The sequence below is a fragment of the Nelumbo nucifera genome, chromosome 3 (assembly GCF_055504915.1).
Source record: "Nelumbo nucifera cultivar China Antique chromosome 3, China Antique-T2T, whole genome shotgun sequence".
NCBI lineage: Eukaryota > Viridiplantae > Streptophyta > Magnoliopsida > Proteales > Nelumbonaceae > Nelumbo > Nelumbo nucifera.
This window is the reverse complement of record NC_142651.1, coordinates 107634766-107657286: the sequence shown is the minus strand read 5'-3', so window position 1 is coordinate 107657286 and position 22521 is coordinate 107634766. Positions and strand designations below refer to the sequence as shown.

At 38.7% G+C, this 22521-nt stretch overlaps 1 protein-coding gene across 6 annotated transcripts in view; it reads left to right on the top strand.

Moving 5' to 3' along the window:
• LOC104598746 (haloacid dehalogenase-like hydrolase family protein) overlaps window positions 1-22521 on the top strand; it is a 129191-nt gene that overhangs the window by 30296 nt on the left and 76374 nt on the right. For 5 of the 6 annotated variants that reach the window (XM_010260932.3, XM_088901774.1, XM_010260933.3 and 2 more), the window contains exons 13-18: window positions 4341-4451; window positions 11909-12004; window positions 16579-16701; window positions 21394-21591; window positions 21916-22020; window positions 22199-22263. In XM_010260932.3, the coding sequence (XP_010259234.2) occupies window positions 4341-4451; window positions 11909-12004; window positions 16579-16701; window positions 21394-21591; window positions 21916-22020; window positions 22199-22263 (698 nt within the window). The remainder of the gene's footprint in view (window positions 1-4340; window positions 4452-11908; window positions 12005-16578; window positions 16702-21393; window positions 21592-21915; window positions 22021-22198; window positions 22264-22521) is intronic. The other variant, XM_010260934.3, reaches the window with a different exon arrangement.

The window sequence follows — 22521 nt, the reverse complement described above, 5'->3', positions numbered from 1 at the left end:
CAGCTGTGGAGACCTTGTCTCTGCCAGAACAAAGCTGGTAAGAGGAAAAAATAGTGGAGCTATGGGTCATGTGCTATAAGGCTCTAGAATCTATAATCCAAGGAGGTCCCTCCTTACCTGAAGTAGAAACATAATTTGCAGTGGCATGTGAACTACCTGTGTGAGCAAAGGAAGTAGAGTGAACTCCACCAGAATCACCTATACCTTGCTGTCCGCCTATTGCTGAACTAGAACTGGCTGTATCCCGCTGGTTCAGAAACTGCCCATACCTCTCAAGTTCGGCCCTTACTGCAGCAGCCGCAACAGACTCCAGAGCAGCTGTAGTAGGAGGGGCCGAAATGTCACCCGTGACTGCCATGTGAGCATTTCCCTTCTTATTTTTGAGTCTATTCGGCGCAAGATGTGGATGAAGCTTCCACCAAGTATCTCTTGTGTGTTTAGGCTTTTTATAGTAGTCACAGATCAAATTGTTTTTGACTTCCTTCTTGATTTCACTGCCACTCTGGTCTCCACCTTGTTTAGGTCTCACAGTACTAACCATGGCTGACTGATCAAAACCAGAACTTTTCATCATCACATTCTCCTGCTCTCCTCCCTTGACACAAAGGCATATGCTTGGGAGAGGGTAACACTGTCCCTAGAAAGAATGTGCTGCCTTGCGATATCATACTCGGGATTAAGGCCAACAAGAAATTCAAACACCTTGTACTTCTCTAGGTGTTTCTGGTAGGCAGTTAGCATCCTTAGTGGTTTCCCAAGCAAATGTCTCTAAATGGTCAATCTCCTGCCATAGGGTTTTAAGGGCTGAAAAGTAAACTACAATAGGTCTATTTCCCTGTCTTTGTGGCAATAATCCGATTTGTCAATTGATAAGTCCTAGCAACATTCTCCCTCTATGAATAGGTTTCTGCAACCCCATCCCATATTTCCTTAGCTGTATTTGCCCATAAAAAGTTTTTACTTATATGGGGCAACATGGAATTACACAGCCAAGTCATCACCATATAATTATCCTGTACCCACCGGGAGTTGTTAGTTTCAGGTTTCACTTCTTCACCAGTGATATACCCTAATTTCCCACGAGCGCCAATGGCCATCTTTGTAGATTGTGACCATTCTAAGTAATTCGAACCATCCAATTTAATTGTAGTAATGGTCCTAGGCCCGAAAAGGTCTCCAACACCTCCTCCCACTGGTCCCATTTCACTCTTGGGCTTGTTTTCAACTCCGTGACCCTCCATACTTCTCAAAAGGTGCAAAGAAAATTACTGTAATATGCAAGAAGATCAAATGAAACACTTTTGGAACCAACAACACCTTTCTGGTGCCCTAGATGGTCCTCCCACAAAAGATTACTTTTCTGTGGGTCAGGAGAAGAGAGAGAAGAGGCAGCCGCTCTCTCCAGAAACCTCCAAATCAGGCAGGACTTGAACCGCCCCCTTCAGAAAACTCCAAGGAACCCTAAAAAATTAGGGCACCACTTCCTAGGTCAAAATTGAAGAGTCCAATAGAAACAGGATTCTTTCCCTTTCTCTAGTTTTTCCTGATTTTGATGAGAAACCCTAGACCAACTATAGGGCAAAATAGATTCACCAAAAAGTCCAAAAACTGGGCTTACCTGAGATCTTTGATCAGCCTCTTAAATCACCATGCAGTTGGCCGATCTAGTGCTGCATGAGAAAACAACTTAAGGAACCTTCGGCCATGCTCTGATACCAAGTAGAAATCACTGCTTGTAAATCAGGATGAGTTTCTTGTGAAGAGAAAGAAGAAGAAGATGAAGAGTTTCAGCAGTAGAGAAGAAAAGAGGGGAAAGAAAGAGTGGGATGATAACCAGAATTAAATTAGTTCTGGCCGCCAACCCCTCATTATATTTTATACTTAACTTAAAAGAATGAAAGATTACACGAATGCCCTTAGTAGGGCGGCTACTAAAGTAGCTGAACAGTCAGAACTTAAAAAACATAAGCTAATGGGCCTAAAGCCCAACAACTTCCTAACTTAACAGCTTAAAATAAGAACAAAACAATTGGGCCCAATAACTAGAAATCGGCCCAACTCAACAAATGAATCTGGTGTCATTGTTTTTCAGATTTCTTTTGATTTTCTAGGTTGCATTCCGTGGCTTTTGATTTTTTATTAATTATTTTAATCTTTATTAGTGTTAATTATTTCAATATTTTTTATTAGTTATTAATTAACTTTATTAATTTTTATTTGTGTTAATTATTAATTATTAAAAATTTATTTATTATTAATTATTAAATATTATTTTGAATTTGATAAATTATTTTATATAAACTGTACAAATTGAGCTCAAAATTACCAAATAGTCTATTCTAGGGGTAAAATAGTAAAATTAGGGAATTTCAGATGTTAAATGTTTGATCAAACACAAACAAGCTTATATATTCAGAGCTTCCAAAAAGTAAGAAAGCATCTATGCCTCTTTTCAGATTTCAGACACTTTTAATATCCTTTTTAACTTTTCAGACTTCAGATTTTAGATTTATCAAACACCACCTTAGAGTTGACAAAACAGGGGTATTTCAATCTTTTCCATCTAAGTAATGTATTAGTTATATGCCTTCTGTCTAGGCCGGGGCATTTCTTTGTATACTTATTTACCAAGTTTAAATATATGGTCGACTGGGTTAGACTTTTAGTCTTCTCAGTTCGACACTATTCTCCTCTCTTCTTCTTCTTCTTCTTCTTCTTCTTCTCCTCTCTCTCTCTCTTCTTTCTCTCTCTTCTCAGTTCGGCTGAATACTAACAATCTTTTATTAGGATGAATGAATGAACAACATTAGCCATGCTTAAAAAGCACAAAAAATAAAAAATGCACATGCTTGGGCTGAGGCACAAGGATCACCAGGCATGTGCTTTTTGAAACTGGTGTGCCTAGGACCTAGGCAAGGAGCCTACCTTAAAATGCACCTCGCCTGTGTGCCTAGGCACACATGAGGTGTGCCTTTTAAATCACTGATTAATCCTATCAAAGAAAAGTAAATGTGATGAAGAAGAATTGTTTTTATTGATGATGGAAATAAAATACAAAATTTAAAACCGACATAAATGGAATTCTTTTCTTGTTTGGTAGTGGATCGACAGTTCAACCTTTTGGGTCAAACATGTCAACCCTTGATGTCATAATTCAGTAATAAGAATTAAACAAGATAAAACACAAAAAAAAAACAAAAAACTAAAATTTTTGTAGAAAGCATTTGGGCACATTTCTACTATCATGGTCATCTAAAATTGCCACTTGCAAAGCATGTGCACATTTAATAGCTAGTAGGTGATAAAATGAGGAAAAGTAAACTTAGATGATTTGGTCATGCTCACAAAAGGCCACCTACAGCACCCGTGAGAAAAGGTGATATGTTACAAGTTGAAGAGACTAGAAGAGCTATGGGCAGACCAAGAGGGACATGGGTTGAAGTTGCAAGAAATGATTTAAGTGCGCATGACTTAACAATGGATGCGACATTAAATAGAACAGAATGGCGAAACAGGATTCATGTGGTCAACTCCAGGTAGTTGGTATAAAGCTTAGATAATGATGATGGTTAAAAAGGATAATAAAAAAAAACAGTTTTTTCCTTCCAATATTTAAAAAGAAAGGCAAGAGATTCCGAAGGAATAGCAGACACTATACAAGTTCATGAGCATTATTCAACTGCTTGGTTATTAAATGTTCTTGGTGTTTTTTGTTGCTTCTCCTGATTATTGAGTACAACTCAGAGGACACTGTCATGAAATATGATGGGAAAAAATTTATTCATTGGCAGCAAGTCATAGCTGTCTTAAAATGCCCCTATGGTTCTTTTTTTGATAGTGGGACTCCTTTTGTATCTAATTGTAATGAATAGTCTGTACAGATTGGAATGTCTCCTGCATATTGGCTCATTGTGCAGAGCATTGCAATTTTTACATTTATTAATACAATACCATGCCTTTTTCGCTTTTATGCCTCTTACCTAGGACCTACATTCTCTGAAAAGGGGATGTTCATTCATCTTTACTTTGACCTTTCATTTCAGGGATGTTTATTGGCTGATATTAATACTTGATAGTGAATTGGTTTGGAAAAGATCAATAATTTTTATGAAATTATTGATAAAAATAATTATTATGAAATTATTTCTGCATCCTGTGATTTCTTGTAACACATGAACTGGTTTTTCTCTACCATTAAAATTCTTTCTAAACATTTCTGAGGATTACTGTACTTGTTTTTGCTGAAGTTGTATACAGTATACTAGTATAGTCTTGATTAGGAAATAGTAAATACCATTTTGGTGCAGCTTCAGTTCTAACCTTTCTGCTTGATTGAGCAGGATTTGAAAGGCAAGGTGGTTCTACTGGATTTTTGGACTTATTGTTGTATAAACTGCATGCATGTATTGCCAGATCTGGAATTTTTGGAGAATAAATACAAGGATAAGCCGGTAAATTATCCCTTTCTTTTATAATATTACAATGTCTTGTTTTTCTGGATTTCCACATTAAGTGGGCTTCTACTTCACAAGCTTCATTACTTCATATATATGATGGACAGGGTCAGATCCAGGTAGCCATGCTCCCACCCCCACTCTCAAAAAAGAAAACACCATTGTGTAAACCAAGGATGAGTTTCCATCCTTATAGTGGCCTCCAGATTTTTTTGGTTTGTATAATTGCCCCCAACCAGAAGAAGGATCCTCTCCAATACTGATGATGGAACTGTTTATTCACAACCCTAATAAAGGAGAGGGTTGTGTCATTCATGTGGGTTCACAGATCAGTGAACTGTATGACTGGTAAACTTGCTAAACAGGGTGCTAACAGGGAATGGATGTACTGGGGTACAACAAATGAGAACTATTTGTAATTTTGAAATGCAAGTAAGGAGGTTTGGTGGTGAAATTCCAGCCTAACAAAACATACCTGCTATAGTTTACATCCAATTTTTCTTTTCATAATTAATAAAGATCATAATTATCTATCAGAAGAACTGCTTATTCCTTGTGTCATTTCTAGGGCCTTGTTTACCTCATTCTTTGTACAAAAAAGTCCTATAAGGGTGTACGTGGAACAATTCCAATCTAATATAGGTTCAAGAAAGAAGAAGTAGAAATCCTTTGTTGGCTGATATTTTGTAATTTCCAGTCATGTTTCTAGCTCATTAACCATGCCTTTTGTATCTAGGGTGTTAAGATGTGCCGAATAGGGGTAGTTTAGTCTTCTTCTGTTTATTAAGTAACTTGCTTATGTGGCAGTGTTATTAGAGTTACTCTGCCCCACACTTAAGTAAGGGCATTTCTGTCTTTGTAAACATTATTAGAATCTAATATAGATTAAGGGGGTTGACTGGATGGGTTAACCATCAGATTTTCGACAGACCCTTCTTCTTCTTCTTCTCCTCTTCCTGTTCGGACTACTGTAGCAGCAGTCGAAATATGGTATCAGAGTCATGCTCCTGACCTACTTCAGTTGGTAAAGCACCTCAGCATTGTTTGTGACTCTTCTCCTTCGTTTTTGGTCAGTCAATGGAGAGAACTGGTTCGCCCTAGGTCAGAAACATTACAGCTTGTCCCTCTCTGCTGCGCATAACCTTCTTCAACAAGGAAAGTGACTTCAGCAGTGAATGGTTGATTGATATTCTCAAAGGAAGGTCGGTTCTCTCTTCTTCTACTGTTACTTATATTTCTGGGTAGAAACCCTACAAGAAGCTGTTAGTATTGATTAGAACCTAGAGAACTAGGTTCATTGTTGCCCTAGGAAGGGCTATGTGTGCAGTAGCCAAATGGTGTAGGGCTGCTGTAAGTTGTTGAATGGTGTAGGGCTGCTGTCAGTTGTTAAGTGGTGTTAGGGCTGCTGTAAGTGGCCGAGTGGTGTAAGGTGGAATGCAGTGACCTTGCCGAACTCCTTGTGGTTGTGTAATGCCCTCTTAAGTGTGTTAAACAAGTCTGAACTGGGTGCAGCAGATTTGACTGTGTTGTGGTGCTTGTGATGCACAATTTGTTTTGAGTGGTTGTAAGAGGGCCTACTTGTGATTAGTGAGTGGTAAATTGATGCTTATGTGGGACGTAGGTGTGTGAAGTCAGCAGTAGTGTGAATAAGAACAAGTGTGTGCTTCCACTGTTGTGTTTAGGGGCTGCAATAGGTGCTGAAATATCAAACTGTGAACAACATCAATAAGCTTGTAGCTGAGAAGTAAAGTTAGAAGCAACTGTGAAAGAGTACAATGGCAGCAATAGGAGATGGCTACAATGATCAGAAACCTAGTGTAGTAATTTCCCCCGACTACCTAGGGGTACAAATGACCTCAATTAAGCTGAATGGGGAGAACTATGTTCCATGGGCTAAATCAGTGGAAGTTTTTCTCAAGGCAAAGAAGAAAGTAAAGCATGTAAGAGATGAGAAGCCACCGGTTGACTCTCCAGGGTTTGATGATTGGGAACAAGAAGATGCTCAAATCATGACTTGGCTGTGGAATAGTATGGAACCCAAAATCAGTGCCAACTTCATGTTCCTTGATACGGCTAAGGATATATGGGAGCATGCTAAGAAGCTATATTCTGGACAAGATAACACAACAAGAGTATATCAGCTTTATCAGGAGTACTTTGATTTACAACAAGGAACCAAAACACTAGAAGAGTACTATGCCTGCATGAAGAATATAAGGAATGAACTCAATGTCTATCATCCCCTTACTCCAGATATTCAAGTTCAGCAACAGCAAAGGGAGCAACTAGATGTTACAAGATTTTTAGTGGGGCTGAAGTCGGAATATGAACTAGTTAGAGCTCAAATATTGGGGGGGTCTACTCTTCCTACACTTGAGGAAGTATTCTCAAGACTTTGTAGAATTTCTTTGGGACAGACAGAGAACCCCACATAGTCTGATAGATCAGCACTTGTGACAGCTAGAGGAGGTGGACATAGTACAAGAGGGGGAGGTCATGCTCCCAGAGGCGGCTGTGGCAATTCCATGATTGGTCGGGGTGGCCGTGACTCAGGGGGAGGCTGTGGCAGAGGAAAAAATAACTCTACAAGGAAGTGTACTCATTGTGGTAGGGAAGGACACACAGTGAATTTCTGTTATGACCTACATGGCCCTCCCTCTAAATGGGCTAATCATGCTGTAGCAGGCGAGATTGTTATTAGTGACAGTAAACTGGCAGACCGAACACCTCCCACATCTACATCTATTTCTGGGAGGGAAATGGTGAGTGTTTCGCGTGATGAGTATGAACGGTTCCTTCAAACTACTTCACAGCATACCACTGCCACACTTGCCCAATCAGGTATTGCTTGCATGTCATCTAAAACTCCTTCCTGGATTATTGACTCTGGAGCCTCAGATCATATGACTGGGACTCCAGGTGTGTTCTCTTCTCTTTCTGAAACCTCCACATCACAAACTGTTATACTTGCCAATGGGTCCTCATCTCCCATTTGTGGTGTTGGTAATGTTGACATGGCTTTTGTCCCCTTATCATCTGTTTTATATGTACCTAAGTTTCCATTCAATCTTATGTCTGCTGGTAAAATAACCAAAGCTCTTACACTTGTGTTTTTCAGGATCTCAAGACGGGGAAGAAGATTGGTGGGGGGCATGAAGCTGGTGGATTGTATTACCTTGACGGTGGTGGATCTTCAATTGCACTTCAGACTTCCCTTACTCCTCTACAATGGCATTGCCGACTGGGACATCCATCTCTCAAGGTTCTCAACATGTTGGTTCCGTCATTGAGTCAGTTGTCAGTTTTACAATGTGAGTCATGTCAGTTTGGTAAACACCGTCGTGTGTCCTTCAGTCCAAGAGTTGAGAGTCGTATGTTGAGTCCTTTTTCTTTGGTTCATTTAGATGTTTGGGGTCCAATCAAAATAGAGTCTTATAATGGGTACAAGTATTTTGTCTCCTTTATTGATGATTGTTCAAGAATGACATGGATTTACTTAATGAAAGAAAGAAGTGAATTATTTTCCATTTTTCAAAAATTCCATGCTGAAATACGCACACAATTTGGTGTTCCAATCAAAGTTCTCCGTTTAGATAATGGTCGTGAATACTTTCTTACTTCATTTCAATAGTATTTAGAACAGCATGGCATTATTCATCAGACCTCGTGTGCTTTCACCCCTCAACAAAATGGGGTGGCTGAACGGAAGAATCGTCAGCTTCTTGAAATTGCTCGGTCTATGCTTCACCACATGAATGTTCCTAAACGGTTTTGGAGTGATGCTGTACTCACTGCTTGTTTTCTCATTAATCGGATGCCCTCTTTTATTCTTCATGGTCGGTCCCCCTTCTCCATCTTGTTTCCCACTTTATCTCCGTTTCCATTAACTCCTTGTGTCTTTGGTTGTGTGTGCTTTGTTCATAATCTGAGCCCTGGAATAGACAAGCTAGATGCACGCTCAATTAAATGTGTCTTCCTTGGCTACTCTTGGACTAAAAAAAGGGTACAAGTGTTATAATCCCATTGCCCGAAAGTGCTATGTCTGCCCTGATGTCACCTTTTTTGAGTCTGTACCCTTCTTCTCCAGTCATGAAGCACCCTTGTCCTCACCCTTACCTCCTCTTCCTCTTCCTGTCAGTGATTCAGTTCCAGAGGCTGTTGTTGGAGTAGACTCATCACCTCATCCAGTGCAGGTCACCACTGAACGACCACCGATCCGACAAGTGTATACACGTCGAACGACACTGGCCCCTCCTCCTGCTTCTACCTCATCTACGGATCCTCTCATGGCCCCTATTGCAGAACCTTCAGACCTTGACCTACCCATTGCCTTACGAAAAGGTAAACGCAGTTCTACACTCCATCCCATTTCCAATTTTGTTTCATTATCTCGTCTTTCTACATTACATCGCCAGTTTGTTTCACTTTTGTCTTCTATTTCCATACCTAACAATGTTCAAGAAGCTCTTAGTTCACCTGGATGGCGACAGGCAATGGAGGAGGAACTTTCTGCTCTTCAACATACTCAAACGTGGGAATTTACTACTCTCCCACCTGGTAAGCATGCTGTGGGCTGTAAATGGGTGTATACTGTGAAATACTTGCCAGATGGTAGTGTGGAGCGTTTGAAGGCCAGACTTGTTGCTAAAGGTTACTCACAGTTGTATGGTGTGGACTACATGGAGACATTCTCTCCGGTGGCTAAAATTGGTTCCGTTCGTGTCCTAATTTCCTTGGCAGTTATGTATGATTGGCCTCTCTTTCAACTTGACATAAAGAATGCCTTCCTCCATGGTGATCTAGTGGAGGAGGTATATATGGAGCAACCACCTGGGTTTGTTGCTCAGGGGGAGGTTGGTAAGGTGTGCAAGCTGAAGAAAGCAATTTATGGGTTGAAGCAATCTCCACGTGCTTGGTTTGGGAAGTTCAGCGAAGTGGTGAAGAGTTTTGGAATGAAGCAATGCCAGGTTGATCACTCAGTGTTCAGTTATGACTCAGAAGCTGGGAAGATTTTATTAGTGGTCTATGTGGATGATATTGTCATCACTGGTAGTGATAAATTGGGGATTGGCAAACTAAAGGTATTTTTGCAAAATCATTTGCAAACAAAAGACCTTGGAACATTAAAGTATTTATTGGGAATAGAGGTTGCTAGGTCAAAACAAGGTGTGAATCTGTGCCAAAGGAAATATGTCCTTGATCTATTGGAAGAAACAGGACTGTTAGGTGCAAAACTGGCTGAGACCCCTATGGAACCAAATGTTAAGTTGAGTAGTGATACAGGAGAAGTATTTGAAGATCCTGGAAGGTATAGATGACTAGTGGGAAAGCTGAACTATCTGACTATCACGAGACCCGACATCTCCTTTGCAGTCAGTGTGGTGAGCCAATTCATGCAGAACCCTCGTATACCTCACTGGGATGCAGTTCTTAGAATTGTGAGGTATCTGAAAGGAGCTCCAGGCCGTGGGCTATTGTATAAACCAGGAGGAAAACTTGAGGTAGTTGGGTATACAGATGCAGACTGGGCAGGCTTAGTGAATGGCAGAAGATCTACTATAGGCTATTGCACATTTCTTGGAGGAAATCTTGTGACATGGAAGGGTAAAAAGCAGACGGTTGTGGCCAGAAGCAGTGCTGAAGCCGAATATAGGGCCATGGCTCACACTACCTGTGAATTAGTGTGGCTGAGGAATCTCCTACAAGAAATTGTGTTTCACATGGATAAACCTATGAGATTGTACTGTGACAACCAAGCTGCACTCCATATCTCATCCAATCCTGTCTTTCATGAAAGAACAAAGCACATAGAGGTTGATTGCCACTTTGTGAGAGAGAAGGTTCTTGCTGGAGAGATAAATACAGAACATGTGGGATTGAATGACCAGTGGGCAGATTTGTTTACAAAAGCTCTAAGCTCAGGGAAAGTGAACTATCTATGTAACAAGCTTGGATTATATGACATATATTCTCCAGCTTGAGGGGGAGTGTTAAGATGTGCCGAATAAGGGTAGTTTAGTCTTCTTCTGTTTGTTAAGTAACTTGCTTATGTGGCAGTGTTATTAGAGTTACTCTGCCCCACACTTAAGTAAGGGCATTTCTGTCTTTGTAAACATTATTAGAATCTAATATAGATTAAGGGGGTCGACTGGATGGGTTAACCATCAGATTTTCGACAGACCCTTCTTCTTCTTCTTCTTCTCCTCTTCCTGTTCGGACTACTGTAGCAGCAGTCGAAACATAGGGGTTCCCTGTGCCTCTTTTCTTTAATGAACACATCACCCATTTATCATAAAAAAGGAGAAATAGAAGGGATTCTGGTCAAGAATGTAGAAGAAAATAGAGAAGAGAAAGAGAAGAAAGATATTTCACATTCGGAAGAGGAAAATAGAAAACTGAAAGAGAAGAAAGATATTACACATTCAGAAGAGGAAAATAGAAAACTGAAGGAGAAGATAAACTTAAAGTCATCTCCCACAACTACAATTCACTAAAACATAACTTTTATTTACCAAATAGACTTTAAAAATTTAGTCAATGACATAGATTCAATGCAAGGGCTCAGATCTCCCATTATGAACTCTAATTTCAAGTAGGAAACTGATTAAATAGACACATAGGGGTATTTAAATAATGACTTCATCTCCTAAAATAAGTCTAGATACTCATTACTAATCCTATTAAAGTGAACAAATCAATAACAATTGCAAGATAGAGCTTAAAAATAGAAAGCGTAGAGTCCTTTGACAAACTGGCACCTTACAGTACAATGGCAATAACTCTCTTGAAACATATTGGGTTTACAAAATCTTGGTCTTGTTGGATAGGTAACTCAATAACCTATCTAATGATACCAAATCATGCAACATGGGCAAGTTTTGGCTCTTAAAAAATAGGTTAAAGAAAAGTGATGTGATTCCAGTTTCAATTTTACAAAATTCAAAAAACTCTGAAAGAATGACTCTTTAAGATAATTGATCATATTCCTACAAACTGACTAGAAAATAACTTTCAAAAAAACTTAAATTAACCAAAATTACCTAAAAATCATGATAGTGCCACTGGTGCATGAATATGAAGAAACTTGATTTTTTCTTCAGTGGTTTCTTTCCCCTTTCCAAATCAGCATTATTTTGTCATTTTGATATGTCACGATTCATATATTAGAGTGTCAAATGAAAGCAAGAGGATCCTTGTCTCCTAGAAAATGAAACTCTGTGTTCTGCACTGGCTTTTGCCTTGCATTGCCAATTCCAGGTCTTGTGGAGGGTACGAAACGATGATTATGATGTTTTCTTTTTAACATGTGCATATGTATGTGTCTACGTAATATTGTGGTAGGCCTATGTTCATTTCAAGGAAGAAATATAATGATTTCGTAGTCTGAATGGACTCACTGAGTTTTCCATTGATATATTCATTTCTAGTAGTTTCTTATGCTTTTATCTATGCAGTTCACTGTTGTCGGTGTGCATTCTGCAAAGTTTGATAATGAGAAAGACCTGGAAGCAATTCGCAATGCAGTGTTACGCTATAACATCACACATCCGGTAAGTCAGATGTTTGGGATTTGATATGGGCCTAAAATCAGCAACAGTAATCAAGAGAGTTTAATTAAGTATCAAGAACACAATAATCCTGATATCCCAATGAGTTTGTAATGAAGGGAACATATACAACAGCACTGGGGTGACATTAGAGTAGAAACAAAAAAACAGTTATATTAATAATTAGCCCTGTGCCCAGGCCCCCAAATTAGATCTTCCTTTGTAACCCCTTGTAATCCCTTGTCTTGCTGGAGCATCCGTTGGCTTGTTTGCAGCCCTTGGACTCCACCTGATGAGCTGTTCATATTTTCTGCTAATCCTGTTGCTTCTCTTATCAAGAATCTTGGGGCCCAAGGACCATCTACACTAAGTGCAAGAATCTTGTGATGAGCATTCTGCTTCAGGAGCACCCTCTTACTGCACTTGATGAAAAACTGCTGCCAGGACCGAGGTCGATTACATAGGAGGAGGAGGAGGGGAAGGAATACCATTGTTACTGGGAAGAAAGGGAGGAGAAGGAGGAACAAAGGTGGGAACAGGAAGGCAGAAGGGAGTCCATTCTTCACTTGCATTCTCCCCCTGAAGAGAAGGACGGGATGATTGGAAAAAAGAATAGGACTCCAAAAAGGTAACATCCTTAGAGACATACCTCTTGCCAGAGAGAGCATCAAAGCATTTATAGCCTTTCTGGACTGGAGAATAACCAAGGAAAACACATTTAACTAATTTAGGATCAAACTTACGCCAGGAAGGACTCATATCATAAACAAAACAAACACAACCAAAAATCTTGAGGGGTAAATTAAAAGGAGGTTCATCAGGGAAAAGAAGTTGACGAGGAGAATGAAGGTTAAGGATCATTGACGGAAGTCTGTTAATGAGATACACGGCTGTCTCAACAGCATCACCCTAGAAACGAGTGGGAACATGAGTTTGAAACAGTCAACCTCGAGCAACTTTAACCACATGCTTGTTCTTTCTTTCAACCACCCCATTTTGTTGTGGAGTATGACTACATGAACTTTGGTGAATAATGCCCCGATCTTCAAGAAATCTATGCAAATGATGTTCAAAGTATTCCTTGGCATTGTCAAATCTTATTATCTTAATTATTTTCTCAAACCGTGTTTCTACCATATTCATGAAGTTTTGAACAATCATAGGAACTTAATCTCGACTTTTCATCAAGTAGAGCCATGTATACTGATTGTAGTCATCAATGAAGAGGATGATGTATTTATATCCACCCATGCAGGGGATAGCATATGGGCCCCAAACATTAGTATGGATCAAATTGGAAGGAAATTGCAGAATCAACTTCAGCTAAGAAAGCTTCAAGTTCTTGTTGGACCCCTCCACCTCGCGGCTTTATCAAACTGAACTTTGATGGCAGTAGTTTGGGCAATCTAGGGCCCTCTGGAATAGGGGAGTGATAAGAGATGAAAAAGGGAATCTGTTAGCTATGTATTTTGGTCCAATTGGGGTGGGAGATTCCTTGAGGGCTGAGATACTAGGAGCTCTTGAAGGGGCACAAAGGGTTAAAGACATGCATATTAAGACATTGATCATAGAAGGTGATTCTGAAATTGTATTGAATTGGTTAAAAGAGGACAATTCCAAGATCTGGAACTACTAGAATGAAAAGAGGAAATTTAAGTGGTTGACTAAGGACATTGAAGTTAGTTGTACATGGGTAAAGAGAAGTTCAAACTCATTGGTAGATGGTTTAGCTAGGCAAGGGGTGAACAAAAACTATATATTTTTTGGGCTGTTTTGTAATTGATTTATGGTTTGGGTGTACTTTGATGTATTAGGGAGTTAAGATTCTTTAGCTCCTTAGCTATGTAATTTCTCAATCTATAATAAAATTCATTGTTATTGATAAAAAAAGACTCATTTCCTCATTTGAACAAAACTCAGTATGGATTGACAGTCCATGCTCAAGTCTTGAAAAACACAATGGGTAGGAAAAAAAAAGTCACTAAGCAATTTAGAGATTTTGTGAGAGAACTAACAGACAACAAATTTTTATGTAACTGGGGCACATGAAGAACAGATCTAAGAGAAAGGTTATGAGTGAGTTTGACTTCACCTTGACCCAAAATAGGGGTCTGAGATTCATCAACAATAATAATCTTGCCCTTCCCTAGAGTTAACTTATATGAGGTAAAATGTGAAGGCATACCAGTCATATAGGCACTGGCCCCAGAGTCTACAATCCATGAACTAAAAGATGTGGAACAAGCAAGTGCAATACCTGTCTTGGCATATAAACTAGATAGACTACTAGGTCCAAAACCAAATGGAGAGGATGTGCCACCCTTTTCCAGCTACAACAATATATTCCTAAATTTGTCCATTACATCAGAGGAGTCAAGCACATCAAAAGGTTGAGTATCATTACCAGTCGTAGCCAAGTGAGCATTGCCCTTCTTCTCGGTTTTGTACTTCTCCAATTTTAAATGAGGGTTGAGCTTCCAACACCTTTCCTTGGTATGTCTTGGCTTCTTGCAATAATCACAAATAACATCCTCAGCCTTCTTAGTAATAGGGTGCTTGCTAGTATTTTGCATGGGTTGAGATGACATAAAGGCAGAGCGATCAATCATAGGAGGTTGCATCATGGCGGTCCTTTTACTTTCTTCCCCTTGTCCAAGAGAGTAAGTGGAAGCAAGAGTGACAATGCCGGCACTAAGAATATGTTGCCTGATAAAATCAAACTATGGATTTAAGCCAACCAAGAAATCAAAGACTCTATTCTCCTTTATGTACTTGCGATATTGCTCACCAAATTTTCGGCAATATGAGGTTACATTGAGCAAATCAACCATGACATAACAAGGGAGTTATCCTGTTCCCACTTTGCAAATTTCGGGTCTTCAAAATTTGGCTTCATCTCCTTTCCTGTGATGAATCCCAGTTTACCTCTCTCAGTAATGGTATGTTTAGTAGATTGAGACCACTCTAGAAAATTAGTTCCATCAAGTTTAACAGTAGTTATCATCTCACTGGAAATATCTGCACTTCCCGGGAGTAGACTAGAAACCATCTGAATATCCTTAGATGATTCCATATCCTATCAAGACACTTTCTCACCAACCAAATAGATCCCTAATACTTAACCAAAGCTAAAGACCCAAGAACCAAGGTCACCACACGATTAAGAGACAAAATGGAGGCCAAAAACTAGATTGGCAGCAAAATAGAGGGAGAAGAATATCTCCCAAAAATTATACAGGGTTTAGAAAATTACGGGACCACTTCTCATCATTCCCAAAGTGTAAAACGACTTGAATAGTCTAGGTTTTACAAAAGGAGTCATTAAACATGATGTACAAGGCTTGACATCAGATTTGGAATTTCTGTGATTTTCTCCTTGAAAAAACCACTAAAAATTATAGAAGCTTCAAACAAGGACAAGAGTCATACAAAAATCCTCTAAAATCAGGATGAATCAAACCATGTAAGATTCATTGACTACCACCAACACCTGTACGGATTGTTGACGTCATTCGGTGGCGGTCTGACGTCAGCAGTTCACCTCGTGGAAGAGGATCAACAGAAGAGGTACTCCCAAGTGCCTTTACCTGCTCTGATACCAAGTTGCTAAACAAGAGTTACAGATCTAGGGTTTAGAAGGGAGAGAAGAGATGTGTCGAGAGGTGTGTGTAGGTTACTGTTTACACCCTCAAAAGTTCTTTATATTTTGAAAAGAGAAAATTACAAGGAATCCCTACTTGGGTGCCCAAATATAGAGAGAGTACAAGAGAAGAGGAAAAAGGCTAAAGTACCCTTGTCTAAGCATTCTCAGTAGAAGGTTATTAACTTTATATGATAAAAATCCAAGATGGAAATTTGCTTCAAAAAAATCAAGACGGAAAGCAAAATAGAAAAAAAGGATGCAGTTGCTGTTTTATTTAATTGAAGAGCATACAGTAATAAAAAAGCTCCATAAATACTGACCACACAGTCCACACAATCACTATTTATGCATGAAAGACTTTCAACATCAAAAGAAATGGTTGTACCCGACCTGCGACCTGGTAGGTATACACCTCACTGTAATAGGATCTTACGATCCACTAATAGGTTTTAACACCTTCAAATAACCCTTCACTGCATTCAGTCACCACCAAAAAAATACTTTTCTTGGTATTATGACCAAGGAAAAAAGAGAGAAAAAAAACTAGTAGATCAGACCCGGATGAGTTTTATTTCTTCAATCTGAAAAGATAAGCTTGAGAAAGAAGACACGATCTTTTGTCATGGCAGTTGCCATAATTTATATTTCAACTCTCTTATTACTGGGATATGGACATACACTATTCTTTTGAACATTTTATGCTTTATCTTTTGGTTATCTCGTTAACTGCTTACCAATATTGGCATATAGAACTCCTTTAAGTAATTGATTCTTCTTTAAAGTATGTGAAGGATATTTCATATCCTTGTTTTATAGATGAATGTAGTAATGTTATAACTTGCTTTACTTCATTATGTAATTTCTATTTATACCTTTTGTTTTTCTTGTTCTCTGCAGTTTGCATATCTTTTTATAATCCTGTAAATTGTTACAGGTTGTCAATGATGGGGATATGTATTTATGGAGAGAATTAGGTGTAAATTCCTGGCCTACATTTGCTCTTGTTAGTCCTAATGGTGATCTTTTAGCACAAATATCGGGTGAAGGTCATCGAAAGGTAGTCATGATCTCCTTTATCTATTTTATGAACCAAAGTTAACTTCATAATTTTAATATGCATAATTTGTTTATGAAAAAATGTGAACAATTTGTTCCTTTTATGGTGTGGGTTATTATGTCTATGAAATTAAACTCAAACAAGCTCTTAGATTTAGGATATGTAATTTCAATTTTTAGGTTAGTGATTTCATCATCATACAGAATAACTTGGGAAGATTATTTAGTCCGTCAGATATGGGGAACGGGAACAACTATGCAATTTTAGTATGGTTGTTATTACTCCCTTTTTTCCTTGGTTTGGGGGAGGGTTACAAAATTAGGGTGTCTTCTTGAAAATAAGGCACTTTTAAGTAAGATAAGATGCACTTGCCTAAAAAAAGTTAAGATAAGATGCACTTGAAGGAAATATGGGAGCAAAAAACAAGGTTTATGAATGCTACATGGCTGTTTGTAAATGAAATTTCATTAACAATACTTTCAATCAAGGTTTAAAATGTTGGTGTTGGTGGAAATGTTGATTGCCCAAATATAAGAAACATGCCAGAAATGTTGGAAATATCATATGGCAATATTCTAAAAATTATAGACATGGTGGAAACATTGTAAAATATGCAAAATATAGAATGCTATTTTATGAAATGGTAAAAGAAACATAGGCACACCATTTTGAATTATTATCTTGTTCCAAATCACTAAACAAAGACAAGAAACTAAGGTTATAGTCAAAAGAATACATTCTGAAGTTGCCCTGTAAACCTTAAGATTTAGAGCTTCATGATAGAATTAGTTAAAGAAAATTTTAAACTCATAGAAAATGTAAATGATTGTAATAGATCAACCAAATGTTCTATTACACAAACAAAAACTAATGTTTAACTTCATGTTTGGAATAAATATTGAGCTAGATCAAAGTGGCAATCATGTAAGTTAGGCAGATAATAACATTGTTACTCCACATATCTACAATATTGTCACCAGCTTATGTTATAAGACTATCTCTTGTACTCCACATAGTGTGTAGTGTTCACTGTGGAATATGTTGGTTCCAGTAAAATTTCATGTTGCTACCCATGGAAGTGGAAATGGAAATATGTCGTGGAAACTATCTCTTGTACTCCACATAGTGCTAGTAGTGTTCATTAGGTAATATATCAATTCTAGTAAAATTTCGTGTCACTACCCATGGAAATGGAAACATGTCATTAAAATATTAGGGAAATTAGGGACATTTTAAATCATGCTTTCAAGTAACCACAATGAATATATGTTTCATTTTGATTGGTAACCATTAACCAACACAATGAATAATTTTTTAATAGTTAATTGTAACTTTATTGATTAATAAAGATTGTATTAACTGTAAAGCAGTATTTCCTTATAAACCTGGAAGCACCTGCTACCACCCCTTGTATCCCTTAATTGTACTAGCTACTCAGTAGCTAGGTTGCCATTTTCTTGCCTCCCAAAACATATTAGTCCTATTCATCCCTTGTTTAGCTAAGCCATCTGCTATGCTGTTTCCTTCTCTTAGAATCCACCAAATCTGCACTCTTAGCTCCTTTAGCATTTTTCTTATGCCTCTTAGAGTGTCTCTATATCTCCACAGGTCCGCGTTGCTGTCAGATAAACAGTTCACGGTAGTGTGGAATCTCCTACCAACAGATCTTTGAGATTTAGTGAAGAGGCAAGCCTTAAACCATAATGGGGAGCCATCATTTCAGCCATTAGTGCATATTCTTGTTTTGCTGGGCCTGAATAAAGTGCTACTGTAACTCCATCGCCATCACTAATTACTCCATTGATGCCAGCTCTACCAGAATTTCCTAGCTTGCTTCCATCAAACTTCAATTTAAACTGATTCAAGCTAGAAGCCTGCAAAATATAAGTGGTTACTGTCCTTGCCCAAGGACGAGGGGGATGGGCTACCCCCTATTGTGTAGCCCCATGAAAATTAAAAAAAAAGGATAAGGTAGCTATAACATTCCAATCCCTCGTAAAATCCTGAACTGAAAATAGTTAAAAAAAAGGGCATTGTTTTTACCCAGTGAGCCACCTGAATACTATATTCCCCATTAATGTCTCCTTTTTATGGACTAATTCCTTAAAACACTTGCATTTATTTCCTCTCAATTTGTCCAAAGCACTGCTGCCCAAGCACATGTCCAAAATATTTTTCCTCTTTCAATTGACAAGGTGATTATGGAGTCTTTAAATAGCCTTCCCACAGTGTCAGGAGGGACCCATCTGCAACCAAACAGAAAGAAAACAACTAGTAAAATGAGTATCTGTTCATAGTCCATAAAATATCTTTTACTGAAAGTATTAGGGGTTGTCAATTTATGAATTTCTTTCTATCGTTTTAGCATCCCTTGAGGGGATGAGAGATCCATCCCATGGACACCCAAAGATTGTGGAATAAGGGGCGAATTTCAAAAATTTTTCTCTCCCTTCAACTGGGAATCGCATTCCCTATTTAGAAAATCATGTTTTCAAGGATCATTCTTGAACCTTAAACTGAATCAGATCTGAACCAAAAGGAGTAGGAGAGAATTATACCTGATACGGAGAAGTAGTATCTCCCAATGGAGGTGTTCGCGCCCAAGGAAGGATCCAAAAACTGCTCCCACTGAAGATGGCGCAGTGCAGGATGGAGCAGAATCAGCAGTGTTCTTCTCCAAGAACTCTGTCCTTCGCAAGAATCAGCAGGATGGTACGTGAGCATAGCTTCCTTTCAATCCTTTCTCAAAGAACTGATGTCAAGATCCAATCTTGACTACTCCCACAACTGGAGATCGAACTGGCAAACAGGGCGGCAAGAGCAGGGAGGCGGCAAGAGAGTATTCGCAGGGTGCAGAATTCTCTCTTCTTGATTTCAGCACTTAAGAAAATCTGATGTGGTGTGTGTCTCCTCTAAAGGCTGCCGCCCCCTTCTCTTGTTAACCTAAAAGATCAGCTCCTAATCCAATTAGGAGCAGCTTATCCAAATATGTCCAAATCATATTTGGATAAGACTTCTCTTTAGGTGATAGGGATAAACCCTTATCTTATCTGCAGATTAGATTAGCTTTCTCCTAATCTCATTAGGAGGTTTCTAGATCTGAATCACATTCAGATCTGGACTCTCTGAGTGGATAGGGTCAAGACCCTATCCTATCTGCTAATCCATCTCAGAATTTGCCCCTTTAATTAACTAAATGAATAGCCCAGTTCGAAATGGGCTTTAGGCCCATTAAGCTTATGTGCTCACTTATCCTTCCTAACTGCTGCCCAGTTGGGCTTCCTTGTATGGCGTGGGACCCAAGCATTGATCTACACATCAGCCATATGGGTTCGGCCCAGCCTTTGTTACAAGGCCTGGCCGAATACACTGTTAAAGACAGTGCACCCCCTGAAACCCATCGAATGGGCTCTATGGGCCCAACACTTACCCTAAGTGGTCTCTGGGCCAAGCTACCTTGTAACACCCAGGGACTGCGGGCAGATGCAAGATTAGCCCATCAGGTATTATCCTCAATGGTCTTACACTTAACCTCTCAGCCCATAATGATCATACACTGCCCGACAAGAGAGGACCTCTTCCTCGGCTACAAGGAACAGTGTTGCACTCTCTGCTTATATGGATCCCGGGAATTAAAACCTTCTTGCAAACATTTTAGAAACCATAGTATATATACTTTTATATCTCATATAAAATATACTTTGCAAAACAAATCTCAACAATTGAAATCGGCTGCCGGCAGTCTTGGTTTCCATCAATGAGAGTGCATCCCCGATCATTACCTTTGTCCGACAAAGGGGCTGATCCTGTCACTATGATCACCCACTCAGATGAATTCTCGGACTGTCCCAACATACCCAGGTTTTGACCCCCGCTAAGGATCTCACTGATTGGTATATCAAAGACAGCCCAATCCGACACCTAGTGCAGTATCATAATCGAGTCTAGGGGTCGGGTGTAACTTTCCAGTTTTGCCCATCAATCTCCAAGGTCCAGGGCAATACTGGAAATCTGGTCCAGTTCATAGATTCAATTAATCGTACATTGTATGTGCCTAGGGTCTCACCCTGGCAGCTGAGACAGGCCACCCCAACCGACTTGGTGGCACCGCAGTGTCAGCCTTGTCAGGATAGGTCTCCCCAGACCGACCCACTGGCTGTGAACATTCTAAACTAACACGAGTCTCATTAAGTGTCCAGTTTAAGGGTATTACACAGAAACATACCAAGGGAACATGAATCAAATATGCACTTTTATTCATTTACAATAAACTCATAAAGTACATCATTCTGATTGAAGCTAAGGGCATACAAAACTGTCTAACATCCCTTACTTCTAGTCTAAGTTAGAAGTGTTAGAGTTCTCTGTTTTAACTTGCGGAGGACAATTTAGTCATTGTTTTAACCTAAACTATAATAATATGGTCGACAGATGGAGAAGTTTTATGTTTTTCTCCATCGAGATTAAGCACTTTTGTTCTCTTTTCTCTCTTCTTCTTACGACCTCTGCTATCTCTTCTCCTTTTATTTTCTGCCATTCATTGAGACTAATCTTAGGTCACTTTCACAAGTAATTTGATGACGTCTTCAAATGGAATTCCTACATTGATACTATTAATTTATTTGATTAGTAATTATATTTTATCCATGTAGTTTATATTTCCTGTTACTTAATGCTTCTTCTATTTTTCAGGATCTTGATGATTTAGTGGAGGCAGCTCTTCTGTATTATGGTGAAAAGAAGATCTTAGACAATTCTCCCATTCCATTGTCTTTGGAGAAAGATAATGATCCTCGCCTATTAACATCACCATTGAAGTTTCCCGGAAAGTTGGCAGTTGACGTTATGAACAATAGGCTCTTTATTTCAGACAGTAATCATAACCGCATTGTGTGTCCTCTCACTTCTGTATATTAATTTAATATGACTATACTTTGTTAGCCATAATGAGAACACAGTTTTCTTTTTCTTCTCAAAGTCCTAGTTTGCAAAAACACCATGTAAATATGTATCAGAACAAACTTCAAAGAAGATGGAAAGCAAAGCTTTGTATATTCTTTGAGATTTTTCAGATAGAAACCTTGAGAAAAAACAAATGAAGAAAAGTATGCAAAGTAAAAAAAAGAACAGACAACGTTTCTACTTTTGATGTTAACTATTTGAAGTTTTGTATGGAAAAAAATGTTTGCTGATACTTATCCTTTCTGAAATTAGGTGGTTACAGATCTTGATGGGAATTTTATTGTCCAAGTTGGGAGTACAGGTGAAGAGGGTCTACAAGATGGCACCTTCGAAGATGCCACCTTTAATCGTCCTCAGGTAGGGTTTTCTGTCAACTCTTCTCAGGTTTAGTGCAACTTTTCTTCTTGGATCTTGTAGTGTATCAACAAATTCATTACTTGGTGTATCTCATTTTCCTTTGGAGATATTCGCATGCATTTCTTCACCATTTTTGTTGATAAATCTTGAAAAATTAACATAATGCCTTTTCCTGTAGGGACTAGCATACAACCCAAGGAAAAATCTGCTCTATGTTGCAGACACTGAAAACCATGCTCTGAGGTATGTTAGGAAATGCTGCTTTATATTTGGTGTACTTGGTGCAGTTTTCTGCTATTGGCCTTGCTTTTGTATGAATAAATTTTAGTAGGTTTGTGGGTTTAATTTTTTACTTGGACTTTGATGGAGTAGTTTGCCTAGAAAATTTTATTCAATTTTAGAGGGAATAACAAGGACTATGACAACATTTAGACTATTACCCCCCCCCACCAAAAAAAAAAAGAAAAAAAAAACAGACATTTAGACTGAAATATAAATGCT